Source organism: Myodes glareolus, chromosome 12, assembly GCF_982192425.1.
Source record: "Myodes glareolus chromosome 12, mMyoGla1.1, whole genome shotgun sequence".
In the NCBI taxonomy this organism is placed as follows: Eukaryota; Metazoa; Chordata; class Mammalia; order Rodentia; family Cricetidae; genus Myodes; species Myodes glareolus.
Window position 1 is genome coordinate 28,774,374 of NC_142037.1, and position 26,632 is coordinate 28,801,005.

Sequence of the window (26,632 nt, forward strand, 5' to 3'; positions counted from 1 at the left end):
GAAAAGTCACTTCATTTTCTATTGTGATAAGTATTCAAAGGCTGTCTCAAATTAAATAAATTCAATTATTACTCTAGCCAGGTTCACTAGGGTCTTGTGACCATCACATGTGGCCACCCCATCTAAAGTGCAGCAGTGAGCATGCTGCCAGTGGCTACAAGAGGCAGACCACAACCCAACAAGCACCAGGCTGCTGGGGGCAGGCGTCCTTTCCTCCGCAGTTTCTAAAGGTCCCACACATAGTTCTCCGAGAGATTAAAGTAGGGAAAGCGAAAGGGAAGTCAAAATCCACCAGGAGGAAGGTTAACCCATTTCACGTGAACTTCGGCTTCCAGCCAAATAAAAATATCAGTGTTCTCCTGTCTGCATATAGTCTTCTGTGACCTGGGACATGGTGCTCAGGTACTGCCAGCTCAGGGCAGCCAAGAGCATGACAAACGACAGGTAAATGGGGGAGTAGTGGCTTCGGGAGATGAGCTGACAGTTGGGAAGGCTCTGTGTCCTGATGGTGGTGATGACCTGCTTGGTTTTGCTAGAAGATGGGTCTGAGTTGGGGATCCGGTGATAAATCTGTTAAGGAAAGAAGAGCAGGTACTTAGCACTGTTGAGTACGCCACACTTCTATCTTCCATGGTTTGGTCACCAAAAAGAAAACTCAAGTTCTGAAAGCAAGAGTGACTTGCTATTCAGAAAGTTGAATTAGCTCCTAGGCACGTCCTGCTGACGAGGACACACACAGTGCAGCACACATCCCACCAGGGAGCTACTAAGTACCTGGAGAGCTGCCACTGCACCACTACTTCAGATCCCCAGTGTCTCATGGGGGCAGGCACAGAGCAGGTGCCCGGTGCATGTTGGCATCATGCAGTTAGGCTGACCAAGGGATGTATTAGAGGGGAAAGACTGCAACAGCGGCAACAGCAGAGGGCACTATGCCATCCTGCCAAGACTCCTTACTTACTGCACTGCTCCTTACAGGAACCTCCCCCCCATCTGTGGAGTCCCTCTCCTTCCACATCCATGCCACCACACTGCCCGAGTCATGCCCTTAGTGACTCACGTCTGAGCCCCAAATCCACTCAGCTGTTCACATGATCAACAGAGATGGACAACCTGTTCTCAGGAACCCCTGTGCTTTCCCCATTACCTGCAGACTATCTGAGCTTATTATGGACATGAGGTGACTTGGGCCATACCATCTCCAGATGCACAGGCCACCAGGTACCTCTCTTCACACAATGCTATTGCCACTTCTTTCTCTCTCCCACTACTCCTTCCACACTGCATGTCTATATACCTTCATCAATCTCCTGCCTACCCCCCCAAATCTCCAATAAATCAAACTGACAGGAAGTGATGACAGTCTGAGCCAGAACTGGAGCATCAGTGGAGAGGATAGAGCAAGCATTTTACAGAATTTAGCCAAGCACATGGTGTACGTACAGTTTATCATTTAAGCACTCAGGAGGATGGTGAGTTGAGCACAGCCTGAGCTATACAGGGAGATCATTTAAAAATAAACAGGACCCAGGGCTGGAAAGATGGCTCAGTAGTTAAGAGATGTGTTCACATTAGCCCTAAGGAAGCTCACAGTCATCTGAAACTCCAGTTCCAGAGTTCCTGGTAATGCAGGACTTCATGCTACAGAAGCCAGATCACCTGAAAGGTGAATGCAGGTTGTAGCGTTTTGTATTGACACCTCATTGGTAGACATGTCTGTGTACCGTGTGTGTGCAGTGCCCATGGAGACCAGAAGAGGGTGGTGGATCTCTGGCCATGCAAGGGCTCTAGGATGTTCCTGGGAGTCCAGGATTAAGGCAATGTCATTAACAACTAGAGTTCATGCCCAAGGCTGTAGCTGGGTAACAGCCATGAAACATCTACATGAGAGGAAAAGAAATAAAATCAAGAAAGAATGCAAAGCAACCCACATCTAAAGACTACGCAGCAGAGGCAGAAAGGTCGGGAGCAGGCAGAGGAGAGGATAAGCAGGAGACAAGCATCGCTGAAGACGGAAGCAGCAAGGGCTCCAAGGAGAAGGAGTCCCTGCGTCAGATGACCTGGGGTAGGGGTGATCTAAAACAAACTGGTTTGGGGGTTTATCACCAAAGGCCATCACATTTCTTCCTCTTCTGGCTTATACAAACCCAACTGGTAATCTGTACAGTTAAGAAGGCCCAAGAGCCTGGCAAAGCCCAGCCACATGAAGGCACAGGAACATGAAAACAATGGCCCTTGCCAAGGCTTTCAGTTGGCAGAGCAGAGGATGGACGTTTCCAGGTATTTGCCCACATATTACTTCTGTCCCAAAATAGCAGGAAGACTTCCCTGGCTGACAGGTTCGCAGGCTGCTCTGAGCTAGAGTTCTTCAGCTACTGTGGAGCCATCTGTCCACCGCTCAGGACGACATGGGCCTTCACTGCACCTCTATGTAGGCATTAGTGGCCTCTGGGAAGCCTTTCCTTGGTACATTCTCAGCACAACTGAGGAGACACACTACACAAGGGACATGTCCGCCTTTCCTACAACGGCAGAAGTGGTCCATGAGGAGGAACAGGATTGGCTCCAGCTGGCATCTAGACACCAGCAGGTCAGTCTACCTGGAGACCTCATGTAAGTCTTAACTCATTGTGAGACAGCCTCACGTAGCTCAGGCTAGCCTCAAACCTGCTGTGCTGGTGAGGATGATCCTCCTGCCTCCACCTCCCAGTATTGGGATTTCAGCCATGTTTCACCATGCTGATTTATATGATGGGGGCTGGGGATCAAACCCAGAACTATGTGCATGGTAGGCGACACTTCCTACTAAGTTATACTTCCAGGCTGCAAGCTTCATTATAAAAACAATACTGAGAAATCTTCCATAAGCCATAAGGCTGACCCTGAACTCAGATTTTATTGCCCAAACTTTACAATTCCACTTTTTTCTGCACTGAATCAACCTAAACATTAATATAATCCTTTACTTTGCATTTCACTGCAGTAACTTAAAGAAAACTAGAAACCCTGGGTCAGAGGTCGGCACACGTTCTCTTTAAGGACCCAAAGCTATTTTTAGCTCTCTGGCCTCTTCTGTTGTAACTAGTCAATTCTGCCCTGAAGTTGCACAAGCAGTCAGACAAGAAGGGGACACAGTGGCTGGATTACAGCAGCGGCATTCACAAAAGCAACATGCCACCTTTGGCCTCAGACTCAACCCACCAGCAGTACTTCATTCTAGCAGCCAAGAAGCACACAACTCAAAGAATGAACTTTAGTGCCCATGAAGGTTTTTTAAAAATTAGCGATCAGTAAACCAGGTAATCCCCAAATCACGCCTGTAGTCCTAGCAGTTGGGGAGCCGAGGAGGGAGGATTCCAGTGAGTTCAAGGCCAGCCTGAGCAGACACCTGCTATGCATGCTCACCCAGCAGGGGGAGGTGTGCTTGGCTTTATAAGGTGGTTTTGGCATTTGAAATGAGAGTTGCAGAAACAGACCAGGACTTAAGAACCACACAGCTTAACAGCCTTACTTTGTCTATGTTCCCTCCTGGAGTTTTCAACCGAGGTTTGTGATATGACAGAACACACCACACTGAGTGTCAGGACACGAGCATTGAGTATGAGATTCACTCAGCCATGCTTTAGCCTCCAAAGCCTCCACTTCATATCCTTCACCCATCAAAGAAGCTTGGTCAGTCTCTAACATCATCTCACAGTTCAGGAGACATGATTCTTCCTGGGGGCTCTGTCTATGGCCTTGCTTCTTTTATGTCACCATGGGTCCTACAACAGGGCTCTGTGTATGTGTATTTTCTTCTTCTTTTTTTTCTATTGATTTTTATTGAGCTCTACATTTTTCTTTGCTCCCCTTCCTGCCTCCCCTTCCCCTTCAGTGTGTGTATTTTCTTTTTGCTTTTCGAGACAGGCTTTCTCTGTAGCTTTGGAGCCTGTCCTGGAACTAGCTCTTGTAGACCAGGCAAGCCTTGAACTCACAAAGATCCACCTGCTTCTGCCTCCCGAGTGCTAGAATTAAACGTGTGCACCACCACCGCCCGGCCAGTGTATGTATTTTCTAATAAGAGATACCAACCACTCTCTTTAGGCTATAACACTAAGTAGTAAGAACTAACTACTATCCAAACGTGGTCTGGTTAAACAGTGACATGACTTCATGCATAAAAACAGCTACAAAATACCCAGTATATTAACCGAAAACCCACCTCTTCTATATACTGTTGTATGATAGCTTTGACGGCTGGCATGTTGGTGGCATCCATCATGAGGGTAACTGCTTGCCCCTTCCGAATCTTCACTACCCCTTTGAAAACCTGCTGATTGTTGTAACAGGCAGCCAGTGTAGCGATGGCCATTACCTACAGGTAACAGGAGGAATCTCAGTTCATGAAGATGTAACACACAGCACTGCACGCACTCCCGGGAGCCAAGTCTTTTTGTGGAATACCAAGTGTTAAAGAGCCAATGTGTACCAGCCAAGCAGTACCACCCAGGGTAGGCCAGTCAGGTTCTACCTTTCCAGCTCCCCTCCTTTCTCAACAACAGGGCTAAATTATTCTGCCATTTAGTAAAAAATTCCAACTTATTTACAAACACAAGTAAATCCAACTTTTCCACACGAAAATTGTTAAGTTATTATAACAGAAATATATTTCAAAATAGTATCTGGGAAAATTTTTTTAGTTTATCCTATTATGAACATAATCATTACACATCAAAAACTGTGTGAGATGAAAACAAGGGAAGAGGGTACCCGTACCCAAAACTAAATGATTATTACCCGGATAGAAACCTAAATACAGATTTAGCTGAGCACCATTCAGGGCTGTCAGTACAACATAAAACCAAGCTTCTGAGGGAGTTAATTACAGAAGTAATTGGTAAAGGAAATTAGTAAGTGTGAGAATACAGAGGCAGGGCTAGAGAGATGGTTCAGCAGTTAAGAGCACTGGGTGCTCTTCCAGAGGCTCCGGGTTCAATTCCCAGTACCCACATGGCAGCTCACAACTGTCTGTAACTCCTTGGCACCCTCACACAGACATACATGCAGGCAAAACATCAACACACATAAAATATAAATTAAAAAAAGAATATACAGAGGCTAGGTCTATATTACTATCGAGTACAGAGGATAAAAATCCTTAGGTATTTAGTGAAGATGTTATTATATTTATTCATTTCATGTATATTTGCAATGTGAGATGCCAGGAATCTTAACTCAGGTGGTTACCTAGTGCAGAAGCCACGACCTACCAAGATGCCTCATGGTAACAGCCTTATTGGTTTTAACCAACATGCTGGTGGCCATCTAGGCTGAGGCCACACTTTAATTATTAGCATAATGATCTAGCTAGTTTAGAATGGATGATGGGAAAAGGGTAAATCCAGAAGGAAGGTTCTGGGGGGAAAAAAAGTTGACCTTGCTCCTGAAAGTGATACAAGGACCATGCTGTTGCTCACTAGCTACTCCTGAGCAAAGGAAAACACACCAGAGCCACTTTCCTAATAAACCATGGCCCTGAACACAGCAGAGCGAGGCAGACACTGTTCTACCCAGCCCAAACGCAACATTCCATACCTGCGGAATAGCACAGAAGTTAAACACACTTTGGTTCCGGAGCCTTGACAGGTAGGTGATGACGTCGGGGATATGGTGCAGGGTGTTGGTTATGAGTTCATTCAAGCACTGCACAGCCACATCTATGTTTTCTGGCTTAGCAAAGTCTTCCAGCTTCTTAACATATCTGCCCCACACCTGGCAGCCAAGAAAGTACAGAACCAGTCAAGAGGTGCACAGGTGGAAAACTTACATGTATTATAAGGTTTCTTCAGGGGTTGGAGGGGGCTCAGTGTAGACCATGTAGCATGCGATGAGTGGGACCTGGGTTCCATCCTCAGCATCATACGAGAGCTGTGCTATTTATAGTGAAATCACTTTACTGCTCACCGAGATTCATCTGTCTTAGGTTTCAGGTAACAGCCATTTACGGCAACTAGTCAGGTCCAATGACAACAAAAGAGGCAGAGTGGCATATGGGAACGTGACCTTGTAAATAATGTAGCACACACCAAGCAATGTCATAACGACCTCAGTCTACAGAGGCTTCGCTAACCGGAAGGATGTGAGTCTATTACTGAACACCCCCAGTACACACAAATCAGCTCCAGCACCACAAGCAAACTGTTCAAACCCCAAGATGGCCAATTCTGCTAAGAAGGTTGTCGAGCCAGAACATGGAGGGAAGTAGGCAGGTGTGCATCACAGTGCCACTGCCTCCCAGATTGCAGTAACTTGAACTTAGGGTAGTACTCTCTGGCCCCTCACTTCCTAACTGTGAGTTTACTGGGTAGTTTTATTTTTTGTTATTGTTTCTTTGGAAGCACAATCTCAGTGAGTAACCTCAAAATCCTTTTCTCCAGTTCCAATCTCTGGAATGCCAAGATGTTAAGTTTGTAGTTATCCTACCTGGCCTAGTTTCAAGATTTTTTTAAATTTAAGATCACTAAGCATGACTATTAAAAAATCTCACTACACACACGCACACACACACATATATACACACATACATATTTTATATATATAAGTATATATATATATATAAAATATGTGTGTGTGTGTCTGTGTATATGCCACATGTGCGTGGGTCCTAGGAACCAAACTCAGGTCCCGTGAGAGAGCAGCAGGTACTCTTAACTGTTGAGTCTTTGCTTCAGCACCATGTTATCAATTCTTAACATGTACCCAAATCTACCTAGACAGAAGGTACTAGGCTGTTTGCAGAACCTGGGGGTGGGAGAAACTTGCGGAATAAATGCTCCACCTGCTTCAACAATTATAGACACATAACAAACCTGTTCAATCTACACCCTACTTAAAGATTATTTTAAAGTAGGGCTGGATTTATTTTTTATCCATGGTCTGATTTCCATAAGGAAGTTGAACTTAGGGCCTCATGTTGTGGGATAATGCTCTTGTACACTGTAAAGACTTGTCATTCATATTGGTTTAATAAAACACTTATTGGCTAGTAGCCAGGAAGGAAGTATAGGCGGGGTGACCAGACTAGAAGAATTCTGGGAAGAGGAAAGGCAGGCAGTCACAGTCACCAGCCAGATACAGAGGAAGATGAGAATGCCTTACTGAGAAAAGATACCAAGCCACATGGCTAAACATAGACAAGAATTATGGGTTAATTTAAGTTATAAGAGTTAGTTAAAAATAAGCCTGAGCTAACAGGCCAATTTATAATTAATTAAGCCTGTGTTTTTCTTTGGAACTGGACAGCTGCAGTACCAGGCAGGACAAAATACTTCCGTCTACAGCCTCATGGATGCAGGCAAGTGTTCTACCACTGAGCAAAACTTCCTGCCTGGAACCTTTTGTGTATAAATAAAATATCAGGTCACATCTAAACACAAACGATTAATACTTAATATAAAAGTCTTCAAATTTACCTTCCCCCTCACAGTCTGCTCAAATCTAACCAAGATTCACATCCAGTACATGCTGGCTATCACTGAGGAGGTCTCCCTAGCCATTCACTTGTTGAAGAAAAGGGTGTGTTGAAAAAAGATGTCCTGGAAGACATTTTGACTTTTCTTTTTCTCCGACCAATCCCATAGTGTTTATGCATCCTGCTTTTCTTGTAAATGACAGGCCTGGCAAAAATACTCCACTGGTGATCTGTGTCATTTGCCTTTGTCTTTTGTTGTGATTCCTGAGAAAAGCAAAGTTCATGTGGACTTCTGGAAACCCTGTTGCTGGAAACAGCATCAGATCCAACAGGCTGAGGGGCTCAGGCTTCTAAGTATGCTCCCCAGCTCCAGTGTCTATTCCAAAAGCAAGTTGGCACCTGTTCAGTGCTCGTCATAAAGGATGCAGACAACAGGTAAAAGACGAAGAGCGAGCTGCGGGAGAAGGGTGCAGAGCTCCCTGCCCTCTCTGGTGTGCCACCCTTCAGACACTCCTACTTAGTCACCTATTAAGACTGAATCCTTGTCCTTTCGGGGTTTTGATAGAGGCTTCATCATGAAGACGGTATAATCAAAGGCCAGTGGAGGTCAAATCTATCTCTACTCACAGACTGTATGGAGCCCACAGCTACCAGATACCTGTTTGCAAAACACCCATGGGCATCAGAAAATCCCAGTCTTGGCACTAGGAGGTTGAGGCAGGATGAGCACTAAGTTTAGATCAGCCTGGGCTATATGGCAAGCCCTTGCTCAAAAAAATGTAAAATAAAAGATCCCAAGGGTTTTAGGAGGTCTGTGCCTGGAAAAAAAAGCACGAAGTGCATATTCTTATTATAAGTCAAAGATGAGATTAATGGCAGCACAGGCAACCAGCAATTTTATGATACCAGGTTTATGTAAGAATTTCAGGGGCTTTTTTTTTTTTGCTTTTGCAGTGCTAGGTATCAAACCAGCTTTCCAAGTATCAGACAAGCCCTGCACCTCTGAGGTACACCCCCAGTCCTTTGCCCAATTTCAGTATTTGATACCAATTCATTTTTTGAGTGTTTACTCAGGCTAGGCCTTGAATTCAAGATTTTCCAGCCTCAACCTTGAGGGTTCTGGGATCGCAAGAAGGTTCACCATTCCCAGCTCTGCTACTAAAATCATTTCATAATGGGATTACTTTTTCTTTTTTCTTTCCTTCCTTTTCTTATCCCCCACCACCCCTGCCACACACGGTTGGTGCCAGGGGTCAAAAACAACAACCTCACACCTGTGCAAGAGCGCTGAGTCACTTAGCCATTCCCCAGCCCCCCACCATGGGCACAGGAAACATTGCGGGAAACCTGCCATTTAAACAGTAGCAGAGCATATTCTACACTGGGGGCTTCTCACAGGGCTATAACCTGGAGATGACTCCACAGCAGTGTGGCTCATCTTCTCCTTCCTCTCCTGTGAGAGCAGGCGCATTGAGAAATTTTGCCTTTGCTGTCAACAGCCTCACCAGCAGCACAGAGCCCCATGGTCTCACCTAATGAGAAACGGCTGTTTGAGCCGACTCACGCTGGCTAACTGTGAACTGAATGTCTGCCTCGTTTCTGTCACACCTCTAGTCTATAGTACAACTCTTCCTTTTTTTTAATTAATTAATTTATAAAAAATGTTTCAAGACAGGACTTCTCTGTGTAGCCTTGGCTGTCCTGAATTCACTCTGCAGACCAGGAGGGCCTTGAACTCACAGAGATCCACCTGCTTCCCAAGTACCCAAATTAAAGGTGCCTCTTCTACTCACTCTGCAGACCTGTGCAGGGTCATGAATCACAGGCTCTTGATTCATGCTGTGTCTGTGAGACGCCTGGGCGTCGTCAGACAAGGCCCTTACCACTCTCCACCACTGAGGCATCACCAAAGCAGACAGCCAGGCAGAAGCTTTTCTCACGTCTGTTTCCCCAAGTCACCCGGAAGCGTAAACACCCTATGTGCTCATTTTTCTGGAAGCTGGCTGGTCTCCTTGTTGGAATCTTAGCACCTTCAAGGCTGGGTTGGAAAATCTTGAGTTCAAAGCTAGCCTGGCAAATGCTTAAACTTTAAAATTTGAGACTTTTAACAAAAAACAGTTCCTTTTATATTAAATATGAAATTTACATCTGTTATATGCATTGCAAATGTATTTTCCTCACTTCCTTAGCGCGCACAATGTCATGAGCCACACGTGCGGCACCTTTGTCCCTCGCTGTCAGAGACTTCCTGATCCAGTCCATCCTACTGTGCTGGCACTCCTAATGCAGGTCTGCAGTCAGAGGACTCAGGCCGTGCGTAGAGGAATACATGAAGGGAAAAGACCCAGCTCTCAGAGTTTAAGTTGGTTTGCCTGGGAGTTATCTGTGACTTGAAGGAAGTCTGCCCAAGCCACGCACAGAGCCTGAATCCCAGGACACAGCCGGTCTAGCCCAGGCAAATGACTAACACATGCAGTACCTCTGACAGTGCCTAGGGTAGTTTGATTTAGTCACTGCGACCACTGGGTTAAATGACTCATTTTTCAGAGTCTAAAATTGTTTTCCCCCAAGTACCCTGTGTCAGTTACCTCTCGAGGCCAAAACTCTCTTCCTTCTTGTTGGTCTTCCAGGTAATCACGAATGATATTTGTTTTCTGCAGGAACAGACCCATTGAGTTGGCACACTCTGTGTCTTCACCAACTAAGGGGTCTTCAAACTCTGAGGCCGAGAACAGACGAGAAAGGCCAATTCCTACCAACCCAGCAACGTAGTGACAATACTGCAAAAGATTATTGTGTAAAGTACTTTAATAATGACATAGAAAAGTCTTGCCAGGCATCTTAGCTACAAAACAGGGAGTCTAGAGCAGAATGTCTGGGCTATCCTTCTGATTAAAACACAAGCACATGGAAAGAATACAATCAAAATGTAATGACATCGTGTTCCTGACAGCAAGTGAGCACTCTGCAAGCATTCAATCCACGAACATCCACAAGACCTCAATGAGCATGTCAGTCTATTTTGTGATCTGAACCTAAGTTCTGCAGGAAATAGAAATCACACAAACTCTTTAGGTATTTGAGAGGTCAACAAATAAGGGAGCAAGCCACACACATTGTCAAGTCTCCCTTTGAACAGATGAGCAATCTATTGTAGCCCACAACTCCTAGCCTGACCTATACTCCACACTACCAGTAAGGAGGAAGCTCTGGCCAGACAAGCTATTACTGTGTCTGCTTCATCCCCACTCTCCTGACTCTCCTCAGGAAGATGCACCATGCCCACAGGGATAGCTCAGCTCTCCACGCGTCAGCGGTTGCTATGGATTCAGTTTCTCTAAAAGCACAAGCTGGGAAGTCTCCCGAGCAACGGTGCTGAGGTGGAGATGCCTCATGGGAGACGGAGGCCATGAAGGCTCCAGCTAAAGTAGATTAGTGCAAGTTATAAATGAGCTTCAGGCTGGGGCTCCCATCTCTTGCTCTCGTGCGCTCTCCATTGCTCTGGACATGTTACAGTGAGAACCGCAAGAAGGTTCTCTCTGGATGTGGCTTAACTTCACAGACATTTGAGAAAGAAGGCATGAAAAACTTGGAGACACCTAATTCTTCTTCTTCTTCTTCTTCTTTTTTTTTTAATCACTGGGGATTAAACCCAGGGCCTTAGGCAGGCTAGATAAGCACTCTACCACTGAGCTTCTCCTAAAAGCAAAAAGAGAAATAAACCCATCTGATGACTCACACACTAACGTGTGCATACGCACAGCATTCCATAACAGAAAACAAAATAACAGTAACAACAAGCATTGTTCTTACAATCTAAAAAGCACTGTCATTTCTGCATTACAGGAAATGATTTGGTCATTTACCTGAAATTTCACTGCAGCTCAGGATACTCTTACAACTCACTTCGGCAGCAGCGAGCCCTCTAGGGCACGGACTACCACTGACAACATTAAGATAAGTGGGTTTAAGGACACAGTCAACTTCAACAGACGTTTTCTGGTTAAACCAGAAAACCCAGATCTAGAGGCTACGCTGTCCTTCCTGAGTTTCACCATGGGGACAGCTGGCTGTCTAACTTAGCAGCTGTAGACCCTGCTTACAGAGACACTGACCTTGTCCCAGTCCTGTTTGGAGGTCACATGCTTGTCCACAAATTCTGCCATCCCACATCCCATTTTCTGGCAGATGTCAGCAATCACTGTTTGATATTTCTCCGCCAAATTTCTAAACTCCAGGGAGATCTGAAATGAAGAGCAAACAAAACAAAACACAAGATTACACACTTCATGGTACAAGCAGAAGTGCACAACCCCACAGAGCTCACAAGCCAGATCAGACAAGCCACTTCCCTTCATGAGTCAGGGTCCCCAAGTACTTCCTTCTTGAAGCTAGTGTCTTTAATCCAAGCAAATGAAAATAAAAGGTATCCAGTAAAACAAGAATTCTGTCTTCCTGGAACCCGGAGGGAAGATCTGTATTCTTCTTCAGGCTCTGATACTTAACACAAGCCAGGAGGGCTTCTCCCACCCTTGGGGGATCGAGCCACAACTATGGCACTCTCCCAGGTCCCTATATCACTTGCTGGTCGTTCCAAGGACATGAAGGCACATTATGGTGATAAATCTCTTGGGACAATAAAGGCCAAATCCCAAACAGGGCAAGAGGCTCAAGGCACTTTCATTAACTTTCAAAGGCAAACTTTTCCCCTTATAGAAGGCCTTGGACAGATTACAATTAAAATACTGGCTGATTTGTTGTTCTAAGCCCCCACCCTACTTCTGAGGCAGGCTCTTATTGTGATATTCAGAACTGGCTTAAACTCTTGGTCCTCCTACCTTCGCTTCTCTGGACTCACTGATGTGTGCTGATGTGTCTGGATGTTTTAGCCTTTTCTTGTTCTTTGGACTTTTTGGTTGCTTTTCAAACAAGTTTACATAAATCCTGGCCCCAAACTCACTATGTAGCTAGCCTTGAGCTCCAAATCCTCCTACCTCACCCAGCTATGAAAAGGCAGCAAAAGAGATGCACATATCAGTACCATTTTGCTGGGGTCAGGCACTCTGGGTTCCAATCCTGACTCCCCATCTAGGCAAGGGACTTTAATTTCTCTATACCTCAGCTCCCTCATATGCAAAAATGTAGAAAATACAGACACACTAGAGATGGTGTAAGTAAAAGCCAGGGGTGGTGGAACATTACAAAGGCTGCGGCAAACCCGATCACACACTTTAGGTCATAGCTCTGGGAAGACAGAGGCAGGCAGATCTCTCTGAGTTTTAGGTCAGCCTGGTCTATAGAGTGAGTTCCAGGACAGCCAGAGCCACCAAAGAGAAACCCTGTCTCGAAGCAACCTACCAAAAACCCCTAAAGGCTGAAGCAGACAAAAACAAGACAGCATACTCACATACACTGTGCATCCAGTAAAGGACGGCTTATTCGCAGAACAAGAACACGTGCAAATGGAGGTCCGCAAGTCACACGTGGCAAAACCATTTAAATTTATCAATGGAGCTAATAAACTGCCCTTGAAAGTACATTCTATCTACCTGGCCTTGATAAGCACAAGTGTTGCCTAGCCGTGGTGCTGAGTGCCTTTAATCTCAGTACTTGGAAGGTTTCTGTGAATTCAAGGCCAGCCTGATCTATAAGAGCTAGTTCCAGGACAGGCTCCAAAGCTGCAGAAAAACCCTGTCTTAAAAAACAAACAAACAAACAAACAAAGTGTATTGTGTAAGAACCTGAACCTTTTAGGTTTGAAGTTAAAATGCCTGGTACCTTCCAGGTTTTTCAAGTCAAACACCTCTGCTCCCTTCCCTTCCTGCTGCAGCTCCGTCCTTTACTCCTAAAGAAAGGTGTCCCAGGGCCAGAATTCCTCTACAAGCTTTCTGAACACACCTTTTCCATGTCTTCCTCTCTTAAGCCGATTCCCAGAAATGAGGGTCTCCCATTCATACAAAAACATGGCTTCTCGATGCTTCACCTCCATCAGGATATAAATGGCTAACAATAACAAATGGCTTCTTTTCTGGCCTTTATTTGTAGCTCCCTTTTTCTCTAGCTGGGACAGTTTGCTGTTTCCTAACCTTCTTGCGCAAACAGGAAAAGATCAATTTACTGCTCACCTCTGAAGCCCTTCAAAGCCAAACATTCTCTTCCATTGGACTGCCACATGCAACAAGGAAGACACTGGGCTTTACCAACATACTTGACGTGGATCTGAAAATTACCTATCTCCCCTAAAATACTTGAACATTCTCACAGTTTTGTATTCCTTCTGTTGGGCAGATGAGGCTAACTTATTTGTTTTGGTTCTTTGAGACATGATTTTTCTGTGTAACAGCCCTAGCTGTCCTGGAACTCCTTCTGTAGACCAGGCTGGTCTCGAACTCAGAGATCCACCTACCTCTATCTCTTGAGTACTAGGATTAAAGGAATGCACCACCACTGCTTGGAGGTTACCTTAAATTTGTATGATTCATGTAAGAAAATTATCCCACAACCAGAAAGTATTTAATGGTTATAATGTCCCAGTATGAAAAGTAGTTTGGGCCAGATATGATAGCACACATCTTTAATCCCAACACCCAGGAAACAGAGGCAGGTAGATGGAGGCAAGTCTGGTGTTCCTTAGGAGGTTGGAGTAGGAGGGTTACAAGTTCAAGGACAGCTTAAAATACAAAATGGGTTCATGGTCAGCCTTTGAGAAAAAGGCAGGCTAAGGATATAAAACAGTGATAATAAATAAGAGTACCTAGAGACCAAAGGGCCCTGGGTTCCATACCTAGTACTGAAGAGAAAAGCAAAATCTACGTCTGTTTCTAAAAAGGCACACCATGGGGTTCACAGCTTGTCATCGACACTGGCAGGGCTCAGAGGCTCAGTGCTGAGTTTCAGAGGAAACACGCACGGGCCATCAGGTACCTCGAAGACACCAATGCACCAGCTTCTCCCCTAGCTCAGAGCTCTAACAGTTCAGGCATTTCCCCAGACTTTCTTGGAGTCGTAACACAATACACTAGATTTTGGGCTTTGGCCCTGAAAACACCTCAGCAAGTGGAAACAGCCCTTGTCCAAAAGGAGTCTTTCTCAAACCTGGCTGGACTCCCGCCTTCTTTCACCTGACTCCCTCCCACTCAGACATGGGATAGATTCCTTCATTGTAAACATCATATGAGGACTGTTCTCCAAAACTCTAGCAAACTATGCACAAAACAGATGCCCTCTTTAGGATATCAGGGACCACGTGACTTTGCTAAACATGCAAATTCTAGAAAAGGACGAAGTGAGGTCCATGTACAAGAGGTTTAGGACCCCCTAAAGCTTGGGACTTTAACTATAAGCCACCTCAAGAGCGAATACCTACACAACATTTAGTATGTACCAGGCACTGACCTAAGAACTTTGTACCTAGGAAACTATCCAACTCTTGCAGCTCCACCCATGCAGATTGGGATACTGAGTCACAGCTCAGGGGAAATGCCAAGGATCTCACCTCAGCTGCTGCAGGAGCCCACACCCTGCCCACAGGTGTGACCCATGCTGAGCAGCAATCTCAGCCAGCCAGCCTCACTGAAAGCTACCCTACAGTCGACAGGTATGAGAGAGCCAGTCTAGACATCCACTTTTTTAAAAAATGGTTTTTTTGAGGGTATCTTTTAGAAGCCTGAACTGTGCAAAGTACGGAAGTCTTTCTGTGCCAACAGACCAGGATATCTCAACGCCCTGTAGAAAGAGAATTAACGACACTAGAATCAGGGAGCTGTTATCTCTCTACCACACAGAAACCGAGGTAGGGAGGGTCTCTACCTCATTACCAATTAGTAAGCTGGGATCCTAAGCAGAGACACCTGGTGCTGGACTCTCAGCTCCCAGAGTTCTCGGCCATTACGTCTCCGGCTGCCCTCAAACTGTTCCCGTCACCGCTCTCTCAGCTCCGGGGCTGACTAACAACAGCACTGCCAATTAGCAACATATGTACCCAGAAGAGAGTCCACTACCGTGGGGAAGTCCTCCAGCACTTGGCGGTGCTTCTCCTTGCTCTCCATGAACCGCCACTCTGGTTCATAGAGGAAAGTGTGGAAGTTGCGCAGCATCGGGATCTTCTTCTCCACACTGATGGTCATGTCATCTTCCACGGTGTCCAGAGCGCGGAGAACCAGATAAAACACACACACTGCGTGGCTGTGAAAAAGGAAAGGCTATTAACATGGCAAGGAGCATAACCTTTCAACATTTATTTATTCATTTAATAATCCATTGTGTATGGATTGATGTTATGGGTGCGTGTGTGTGTGTGTGTGTGTGTGTGAGTGAGAGAGAGAGAGAGAGAGAGAGAGAGCGAGCGCATGAATGTACCCCAGCACATGTGCGAGGTCAGAGGACAACTTCTGGGACTCAGTCCTCACTTTGTACCACGTGGATTCTGGGGACCCAACTTAGGTCGTCAGACTTGGCAGCAAATGTCTTTACCTGCTAAACTATTTCATTAGCCTCTTTTTGAAAATAATTTATTTTTAAGTCACATTTAAAGCAGAATAGTGCTTCATGCCTGTAATCTTAGCTTTGGGGAGGTTGAGGCAGAAGAATCTGGAGTTCAGGACAACTTGGGCTACAGAGTGAGACCCTCCTTCAATAAGTCACTTAACTTGTGCCAGGGCCATTTTCTAAGTGGTCTTCCCAGTAACTCTACAGAGCTAAGAAGTGATATTCAAAGACTATGAATCTTATATTTGTTATCCTATCTTAATGGGAGTGATAAACTCCACAGTTTTGTAAAAAGTAAAGTGAAAACCTAAGCAGGTGGGTGCTATACCACTCCTAGAATGCTTTACAGTTAACCAATGCATGTCAGGGACCAACAGTTTAGACCCATGTTTAGAAGGAACTAGGATTTTGCAGACTTAAAACTTTTCAGCATGAATGCTGTCGTGGTCACCACTGCAAACTTGTGTGCAATGTGAACATTCTGAAGACTCAGTATGCTTAAAATGTAAGGTGACAAACAAGCTAAGAAAAAATGCCAGGCCTGCTCACTGACAGGTGCGGGTGCCAGGCCTAAAAGACGGTAATAAACATGGCTGCCCCACCCCCTTCTCTGAAAGGACTGGCCCGAGGACAGACATTGGTAGATGGCCAGGTGTCTGGAAGGGCATTTGCAAGTAAACACGTTGGCACAGTGTGTGGGGGGGGGGGAGGGTTAGTACTGCCTAAGCCACAGCAAGGAGCCCATATCCTTCTTTTTTTTTTTTTTTTAAAGGAGCTCATAATTCTAAGTGGTGAGTCAACGTGGCTGCAGTGACTCAAAGTCCCCTGGAAAAGCGGTTCTCCCCAGTCAGGGCTCTCCACTAACCGCATTTCCCCATCCAGCGCCTGGATAACAGCGGCGAAGCTGCGACTGGTCTGATTCAGATACTTGTAGCAGGTCTTCAAGCTGCTGCTGAGCGAGTCCTGTGGGCAGAGAAGACACACCGCGGTGGTAGACGTGGAGCAGGAGTGGGGCTGGGGCAGGCAGCTAGCAGTTGGGCTCCGAGACCGGGACCAATCCTTGCAAGGCCAAGCGGTGGGGGGCCAGGAGCAGCACCGTGGGGGCGAGCCAGGAGTCCTGGGCGCAGCGACCGGGCTAAGCACCAAAGTGCGCTTGACCAAGGCCATGGCCTTGGTGCTGCCGGCGGCTGCCATGGGGAGTGCAGCGTGGGGAGCCCTTCCTCCATAGGCGCCCACCTCAGGGTGGAGATCGGACAGGGCTAGCGCTGGCCAGAGCAGAGGGAGCAAGCCTCACTCACCAACACGTGCAGGTCAGGACCACGCCCCCTGTCGTTTCTGGCCACGCCCCCACCAGCACGAACCCCTTGCCCACCCTTCTGCTGCGCTTTCTCCTGCCACGACAAATGGTCGGGGTGAGGGGGACGCGGACTGGCGCAGCTCGGAAAAGCTGGCTCTCTCTCCCTGTGTTTTTCCAAAACAAAACTATTTATGCAGGTTCCTCTGAATCCTTCTCAACTTGGCTGGCCTATGGTAAACTGAAGTGCTCTGTGTTTGTTTGTGGTCAGTCTGACTACCGAGCTCTGGCTGGCTCGCAAATCGTAATGTAGACCAGGGTGGCCTCGGACTTGATCGCGCACCCTCTTCTACCTCCCCCGAGTGGAGTGCTGAGATTAGCATATGGACCACCACACCCCAAAACGGGTCTATCTTTGCACGGCCCAATTTTAGTTGAAATTGTCCAACCTAAACACGTGACCACACTGGCCCAACTAAACCATAACCCTTACCCTCTCGTTTCCCTTAATAATATCAGGGATGTGCAGTGAGTTGGTCTTCGCGTAGGAAAACAAGGACTAAATACACTTTGCAAGGAACTGGAGGTTTGGAAGGTGTCTTACTACAAATGCAACATAAACCTGCGGATTTGTGCTATGTGTGTGTTTCATATGAACGTTTTATGTGCAAGAAAACTGAACAGAAGGTATAGCATTTCCACTTGCCCCTTGCACACAGTCTCTTCATTCATTCTAGGAAACAGAAAACACAATTATCTACTGGGGGAGTCGTTTTTGAGATACAGCATATCTGCTAGTAGGCAATCCACAGTTGCACTGGAATGGCAGGGAACCTTGGACCCTGGTGAGTCCTGGGAGCTATGTTCTTTTTTATTTGTATTTCCTACATTTCCTAATATGAATACACATCATTTTGTCCAAAGAGTAAGGCTTTCTTTAAAAAAAAAAAGATATATAATCCTAAATTTCATTTCGTTGTTATTTTCAGTAAGATATATTAGTTAAAACCAATACTTACTGATCAGTATATTTAAGTAAAATTCACAATCGAGCACATGAAAACAACCCAGAGTTTCAGTGAATAAAAAAGCAATACATTCATGGAGGATTTTAAAATACACTCTTTCAGAACATAGAAAGGTAAGAGTTCACAGGAAAAAAAACTGAGTAACTTCTCTTTTGGGATACTGTGTTACTCTTGTAGCCCAGGCAGGCATGGAACTCATGGCAATCCTCCTGCCTCAATCTCTTCACTGTTCAAATTACAGCTGTGATCCACACTCGGGGTGAGCATCTCTTCGGCAGCTCATTGACTCCCATCCTGAGAGCTTCATATCTACAGTGACAACGGTCTGGGGGCTGCTCTCACAGGAAAGCAAGCGGACAGTGGCACTGGGTTTGGAGAGCAGTCTTAAGGAGCAGTCCCCACCCCATCATCTGAAGAGACGAGCTACAGGATTCGCTTCCTCTGTGCCCTCCACATCACTCATTTGTGTCTGGTTGCAGCATGTCACCCTGAAGAACAGGCCCCCGAAACGACTAAAAATAATCCTACCAAGAACTGCACTGCTCTCTGAATGTTGGCAAGATTTCATATGTGAACTTCCTGTATGATGTCACAGCTACTGTCCTTTAGGGTCTCCCACGTTTTTCACTGCTGCTTGAGGCTAAATACATTCCCAGAACTCTCCAATGCAGGGAAGACAGGACTCAAGGGCATTTAGGACGAGGGTACAGACTTAGGCTCCAGCTGACAGCTACCAGCACCACTCCTACTTCCCCCTCTGCCCCTCTGCCATAGCCACCCCTCTTTTTGTCTTTTTCAGACAGGGTTTCTCTGTGTAGTCCTGGCTGTCCTTGAACTCACTCTGTAGACCAGACTGGCCTTGAACTCAGAGATTTGCCTGCCTCTGCCTCCCAAGCGCTATGAGCTAGCTATGAGCTATGATTAAAGGCGTGTGCCACCACTGCTTGGCTGTCTTCCCTTATTTTTAATAAGAGAGGTTTGCTTAGGACAAGGAAATCTAACTCTTAAAAACCCATGAACCTCAGAGCTGGATTTAACAGCAAGATTAACAATTGGCACTTATTAGGCACCCACTGTATGTCATACATAACACAAACATTACCTTGAACCCCTCCTAAATGTTCAAGGAAGGTGTAACAAGCTACAATCCACGCCACACAGGTAGCAGAGGTGATACTTTTTAGTGTTTTAGACAACAAACCATAGCACAGTCAATAATGTTGAGTCTTAAGAAAAAAACCTTTCAGTTACCCAGGCACAGTGAGCACAGCTGCGACTTATTACTTGGGAGGCTGAGGTGAAGGGTGAAGACGCCATCTGGGCTATACCCCAAGATCTCTTGGCATAAAGGAAAATAACAAATAAAAAATGAAACAAAACCCCTTTCATTCCCAGCCTGGAACAAGCAGGCTGTTGCTAAGGCACTGTATCTCTGTGCACTGCTATCTTACCGATGATAAAGAAACACGGAGATTAAGTTACTAACGAGAACATGAATGTCTAAGTAGTAAGAGTTACACTTGACAGAAACCAAATCTCCTTAGAAAAGGTTGGCTTCTTCTATTTTGTGGCCTCTGAGTAATGCCACAAAACTTGCATATGGGGGAATGCATTTAGATGTGCTGATATGCCCAGTTAATGACAAATTATTTGAACTTGATTTTTTTTTTTTTTTTTTAGGGTACTGTGTCAGTGTGTAGCCCTGCCTGCCCGTTCAAAGATTAAAAGCCTGCACCACTATGCCTGGCCTGAACCACGTTTGTTCCTTGTTACAGAAATAATCAGCCCTCAATATTGTTCAGGGTACATTTCCCTCAGTGTTTTCTTATTGTTGTTACTTAAGAAAGAAATGTTAAATGAAGGGAAATTCGTTTTCCTGTTTGTTTCCCCTAGTTAAAAGTATATTCAACTACTGCTATTTATTTATCGACCTGAGCTATTATCATGGCATTTAGGGTGGTCTGAAACTTCTGGGCTCACGTGAGCCTCCTGCCTCCACTTCTGGAAGAACACGCACCACAGCATGTGCCTCATCTGGTTAGCATGCATGAGGCCTTGGGGTCAACTTCCAGCACTGGGAGGGGGCTCTCACAGGGGCTTACAAAGTGCTCAGTAAACACACTGGCCATCAAACCCTCCAGGAAAAAGGGACAGCCCAAGCCAAGTCTTACATCCTCTGCCCCTTGCCATGGCCACCCACAGCCTCCAAGAGTCTCATTTTATAGAGGGAGAGAAAAACAGTCCCCTGCTGTAGATCACAACCCTAAGGTCTGCTATCCCTTGACCTCACCACTCTGACCTCCTGCGACTATGCTTTTGGTAATTAGTTATGCCTGAAACTCTGGGTACTTGTCTTACCTTCATCTCCCAATAGGACATGTTTGACAAAAGCCAGGGTCTTTGCCTAGTGTGTGGGGGGGTTTTTTTGTTTTGTTTTGTTTTTAATTTAATTACACAGACCAGTTCTTGCCTGCTAGCTGGGTTCTGGCAACACCTGAGCTTTTGAGGCTGAACAGTCTCCAAGGTAGAAAGAAGCAGAGGTGCCTGTGTGGCCAGGCCTGGCTGGCCCTCCCTGAGGCACACTTACAGGCCTGTGAGGGGAAGCTGCATCTGGAATCTACACCTGTAATCTACAAAGTGGCAGCAGCAACAACAGGACTTGTCCCTTTCAGATTACTAAGAGTGACAAAGTGCACTAAACTGTTAACTTGACTCTTCCCATCATGAAGGCTTTCTTCCCTCGCACCTGGCTCCCCCGGTGACATCTGGGGTCCAAGTGCACAGTAACAGATGTGACACATGCAGAATTCTGAAAAGTGTATGGGTATCGGGGTCTGCTCTCTTCCAGTGTCCATGAGTCCCAAGACAAGCCTGCAGGCCGATGAGCTGTGTGTCTCCCCTAAACTGACTATAACCTGCTACCACCCCTTCATCCAACCACAAGCTTGCCTGTCAGCTGAGCATGCCATGGAGAAATGGACCCAGTTGTCCCAGACCAGAAGCCCCAGCTGTCCCAGACAACTGTGAACTAAGTAGCAGTTGTTATGTTAAACCATTAAGTTTGGTTCCCTAAACCTAGGATAAACACACGCACAGCATGATTTGACCACCTCGCCTCCTTTCAGTAGTTCACCGGCATCAGGAAACAGCACACATTTCCCCAACTCCAGTCCACAGGTTTGGGATGATTTGTCCTCAGTAAAAGCTACATGAGAAGCTGGCAAGATTCCTCAGGGGATTAGGATGCTTGCTGAACAAGACTGGTGGCCTGAGTTCAAATTCCTAGTACCCGTGTAAAGGCAGACGGTGGAGAGAATCAACGCCACAAAATTGTCCCAGGACCGCCACATGTGTGCAGTGGCAAATGTGTACGAGTAAACACACACACAGAAACGCGTTCTTAAAAATCTAATTTAGGGGCTGGAGAGATGGCTCCGTGGTTAAAAGCACTGCCTGTTCGTCCAAAGAACCTGGGTTCAGTTCCCAGCACCCATATGGCAGCTTCTAACTACCTGTAACTCCGGTTACACATTTACACAGACATACATAAAGGCAAAACCCCAGTGGACACTAATTAAATCTTAAAAATTAATTTTAAAAATCTAAGTAATATACTCAGATAATAAATGGCTATAAAACAACATCTTCTGCCCTGGAACTCACAAACTAACCCTAGGGTGGCCTAGAACGCACAGAAATCTACCTGCCTCTGTCTCCCAAGCGCCAGGATTAAAGGCATGTGCCACCATGCCCAGGAAAGAAAGAAAGAAAGAAAGAAAGAAAGAAAGAAAGAAAGAAAGAAAGAAAGAAAGAAAAGGAAAAACATTATTACTATTTGTTCATTTATTTTTGTGGAGGATAGCAAGGGCCACAGCAGATATGTGGAGATAAGAGAACAACTTGCCAGAGTTGTGCTCTACTTCTACTATGTGGATCCTGGGATTGAACTCAGGTTGTTAGTTTCACTGGTGGATACCTTTACCTGCTGTGCCACCTTGCCCGTCAGGCTACGTGATAGTTCCTAAGTTACCTTACTTTTTAAAACCTCCGAACCACTTAAGATAAGCAGTTGTGTGCATCAAGCCAGTGTGTCCATCTCTTAGCTGGCTTTGAGCAGGCTGCTTAATGTACCTCTGTGGTTCATTATCCTAAGGATGAACAGTGTATTGGGAGAGAGAGCTCTGGAGGGGTTGGAGAGACAACTCAGTGGTTAAGAGCAAGTACTGCTCTTGCAGAGGACTAGAGTTCAGTTCCCAGAACCGGTATCAGACAGCTCACGACCACCCCTAACTCTAGCTCCAGGGCGGGATCTGATGCCCTCTGCTTACCTCACAGGTACTGTACTCACCTCCACAAACCCACATAGACACTGACAGACACAGACAGACACAGACACACACACAATTACAACATTAACAGTGAATCTTTTTTAAAAGAGAGTGAACAATCTCTACTCAGACCGAGAGTCAAAACCCAGCTTCCACTCCATAGCTACAGGACCTTAGATCACTTACTAACTTCTCCGAGCCCCTTCTATAAAACACAAAACCAGTAGATCCTCAAAGGGTGACAGATGAGAGGTTATGTAAAACAGTGTTTGGCACGGACCAAGAGCTAAAAAACATTAGCTAACTGTCATGGCACTCTCTAACTAAAGAGCACACACTTCCGTTTCAAAAGCCTTTCAGCAAGGAGGAAAAAGTCCCAGACAGGTGTCATTAAAGATCTGGGATGTCCACAGTGCTAAGCCTGAAGAGACTGCCTGAAAAAGCAGGTGAACACTGGCAAGGGGCAAACAGGTCAAGGTATGACGCAGAAGAGCCTCCTATGCAAGTACCGGCCACTGCATGCCAGCAACAAGTGCGTTCGGCTCTGAGCTAGATCTAGACAGTCGGCTGCTTTAGTGCTTTGTGAATATTTAATCTCTTAGTAAAGATATATGAGGAGAATGAAGTAAGTGTGACCAAAAGAATACATACTTAACCTCAGGTACAGTGGTTTGTTGTATTACTTTTGGTATTTTCTTGCATGAAATATCTTGTAGTGAAAATGCATTTTTAATTGGGTTTGGAAGCTCACACCTGTAATCCCAGCACTCAGGAGGTTCAGAGTTCAAAGTCAGCCTGAGTGAGTTTCAGATAAGCTTATACCCTGTCTCAAAAAAATAACGCCCAGAGTGCTATAGGTTCTGAAGTAGCCAGACGAGAATTGCCCAATTACCATAGAACCATGGAAACTGAACTTTAAAGGAAAAGGAGGAGCAGGGATGTGGCCTGGAAAGTGTCATACTACAAATAACTAAAGGACACACCTTTGTGGCAATAATACTTTCTTGGTCTGCTGTTGTTCCAAACAAGGTCTCAATATATGTTCAGAACTAGCCACGAAACTCAGTCTGAAGAGCAGCCTGACCATGAACTCCTAGAAATCCACCTCCATCTCCTCCTCTTGTGGTAGGATTAAAGGCGTGTGTGCCACCACGCCCGGCTGTGAATCTGTATTCTTAGAGAATATGAGAGTTTTAATACCTCAGGGTCTGTATTCCGAAACTGGCTCTAAAAGCAGCAGAACAAAAGGTTGAAGTTCAGTCCAAGACTTTCTAAAACCTCAACTCCCTGGAAGGAGGGAAGGCAGTGAACACACCTCCCTGGTGGGGGAACTATCACCGCCAGAGCCGTCAGGAGACCTGAACTGTAAGCTTAGGCTCCCCATCCCTGCAAGAAGCTGACAAACAGAGGCGGCTCCCCCCTCTAAGAGTTCAAATGAGCAACAACCTCCAGCCTGGAAGCATTTGGATTTCTGAAGATTTGTAAATGTGCAATGTGAATATGTAATCTTGGTAAGGGTGCCCAAGTCCAAACAGGCAATCCTTTCATGCTTCACCTGACCCTCTCACGCACACAGCTGACAGGTAACTTTTTACTACACTCTAACGTATCTGCATTTTCAAGATGATCTGTCACCTGCACGTGTGAAATCAGGTGTGGAAGCGGGCACTGATGGCAGCACATCCGCACTCAGAGAACTCTGACTAATACTGAGCCAAATGAATATTCGCTCACAAAAGTCACAGAACATTTGAAAGCTCTTACTTCCTTATGGTAACCCTGAAAAGATTAAACTCACATTAAACTAACAAGAACTGATTTTTCCCCCGCCTGTCAATTTCCTTATGACCTTCACTATCCCGCCACACTCGGGAAAGGGCACCAGGTTTAAAAGTCTAGAAGATTCTCCAAGGCAGCTTCGTTCCCTAATTCATCTTCACACATGTTGACAAGCTACTTTCTAGAAAGCCATAAAGACACACTTATGAAGAAAATAACCTTATTTTCTAGTATCTTAAAATCCAGAATTGCCAGGTGTAGGTGGTGGTGCACCTTTAACCCCAGCACTCAGGAGGCAGTGACGAGCATGACCAGAGGATCTCATCTGGAAAGTTAAGCTCCGAGGCAGCCAGGGCTACACAGTGAGACCCTGTAGAATCAAACTGAGACTTTTAAATTGGAACAAGCCTGCGAAAGAGAATCTTACACCTGGAAGTCAGCCTGGGAGCTGACTACCAGACTACAGGGTCTCTGAAGTTAAACAGTACTAGAGAAAGCAGGTAAGCGAACCTCACAGGTCAGAACGCGTTCCTCAGATTTCTACAAAGCATTCTGGAGACACTTTAGAAGGGTCCTGACAAGATGAAATCAGCAGTGACTGGAGAAGGCAGTAAACTGGCCTCCCCAGAGGAAGTGAACTACCTGTCGCTGGAGGTGTCACAAGACCAAGTGACTTGCATTCTAAAGCAGAGATTCTTTGCTTTTGGTCATTTCTCCCTGTAAGAACCTGACAACTGTGCACCCTTCTCCCCTGATAAGTACTCTTTGCATTTATTTCTTTGGGGGTCCTATCTGTCGATGCTACACAGCGACCCATGACTTACCCAAAACAGCACCTATCTATCCCAGTGCAGGTGTCCCGGAAATAAGCATCTGCTGAAGGGCAGAGAGGTGGCACTTGTCAGAGCTAAGGAGGATTCTGCATTACGAAAAAAAATTAAAGTGATTCAATGAAGAATCTCTTTAAATAAAACACAGTGTCTGTGATGTTTCCAGCAGATGGGAAAATTTTAAGGCTTCTGATATAAACCATTAATTCAACTGGATGTGCATTCGTGCAACCTTTACATTCTCTTATTACAAGAGTGAACATCACCATAAACGCACACATTTAACCAACGGTACAGTGCGATGAAATACAAACAAAAACCATGCTCTGGCCTTCCAGCAGCCAACAGCTGGTAAGAACTTGGAGGTTATGGACACAAGAAAACATACGAAGCACCCGGGAAGGAAATAGGGCTACAGGAAGATGAGAGAGCATATGAGGGAGATGATGTGTCTGAAAGCTGGAAGGAGTGGTGGGTGTGGAGTTAAATTTTCTCAAGTCTGTTCTCTCTAATCTCAATCTTGGAACGCAGCTGTTGGAATAAAAATAAACCTTCAAGTTTAGGAGGAAAAAGTGTGCAGGAAAACAGGTAGGGGGTAGGTTGGGACCTGTAAAGAGGATGATAGGGTCCAGCTGGGGTGTGGGACCCAGGCCAGAACCCCCCCCCCCCAAAGAGACCGGCGCTCGTGGCCGTTCTCCGTTATCTCCGGTGCATGCGGCGGCCACAGACCCGCGAGGGTACAGGGATGCTCGGCCTACCTGGTCCATCTTTGGTATGAACTTCCGCTGGCCTCCCATGCGGAATCGCAGCAGATTGTAGAACTCCTCCGGGTGGCCGAGACACTTCACGAACTCCATCCTGGCGGCTGCCGAACGCGAGGCTCACCTGTCTGTATCTCCGTCTCCCACCGGTGTCTAGATACTCGGAATCGGCCAGGGCGAGGAGGCGGGGCCAGCGAAGGAGGCCCCGCCCACCTCCCGCCCTCCTCAACCGGCCCCGCCGCTCGCGCCGCCAGCCTCGGACGAGCACAGTGGACTGACGGGCGTTGATTGGTCAGAGCCTCTCGCACCAGGAAGACGCCGACCAATCGTAGGTCAGAGGTGCCTGGCGCGATGAACACACCCTAGAATCTGATTGGAGGGCTAGAAAGAGGCCAGCGAACACGATTGGTTCCCAGAAGAGGGTCTTTGTTTGCTAGCTGCCGTGTCGGAGGTGGGTGGCGAGCTCCGCGCGTGGGTAGCCTGGATAGACGTTCAGGAGTGCGGAGACCCACGCGTTCTCAGGTGCCGGGAGGAGAGGCACCTCCTCCCCTAGTTAGCATTTACCTCTTGAGACGCCTAAGGGATGGGCTAGGAAAGCGGCGTCAGACGGGGAGGAGAGCAGGGACTGGAAATGTGATTGGCGGCTTGTAGATAGCCGTAGAGGATCACGGTAAC

At 46.2% G+C, this 26,632-nt stretch overlaps 1 protein-coding gene across 1 annotated transcript; it reads right to left on the reverse strand.

Annotated features, from left to right (window-relative positions):
* Nucleotides 1-26,138, reverse strand: Fdft1 (farnesyl-diphosphate farnesyltransferase 1). Its single transcript, XM_048421849.3, has 8 exons — nucleotides 25,955-26,138; nucleotides 16,803-16,900; nucleotides 15,451-15,634; nucleotides 11,566-11,694; nucleotides 10,039-10,230; nucleotides 5,575-5,751; nucleotides 4,202-4,354; nucleotides 1-570 (listed from the first exon to the last, which is right to left on the reverse strand). Exons 1-8 carry the CDS (start codon nucleotides 26,051-26,053, stop codon nucleotides 349-351), a joined length of 1,254 nt encoding a protein of 417 aa, XP_048277806.1. The 5' UTR covers nucleotides 26,054-26,138; the 3' UTR covers nucleotides 1-348.
* Nucleotides 26,139-26,632: the final 494 nt, after the last annotated feature.

Excerpts from the sequence above, each read along its gene's own strand:
- Fdft1 (XM_048421849.3), bottom strand. The coding sequence starts at position 26,053 with ATGGAGTTCGTGAAGTGTCTCGGCCACCCGGAGGAGTTCTACAATCTG. Across the intron at positions 10,231-11,565 it reads CCAAACAGGACTGGGACAAG|TATTGTCACTACGTTGCTGG; the intron begins GTCAGTGTCTCT and ends AATCTTTTGCAG. Across the intron at positions 4,355-5,574 it reads ACTTCTGTGCTATTCCGCAG|GTAATGGCCATCGCTACACT; the intron begins GTATGGAATGTT and ends TGTTACCTGTAG.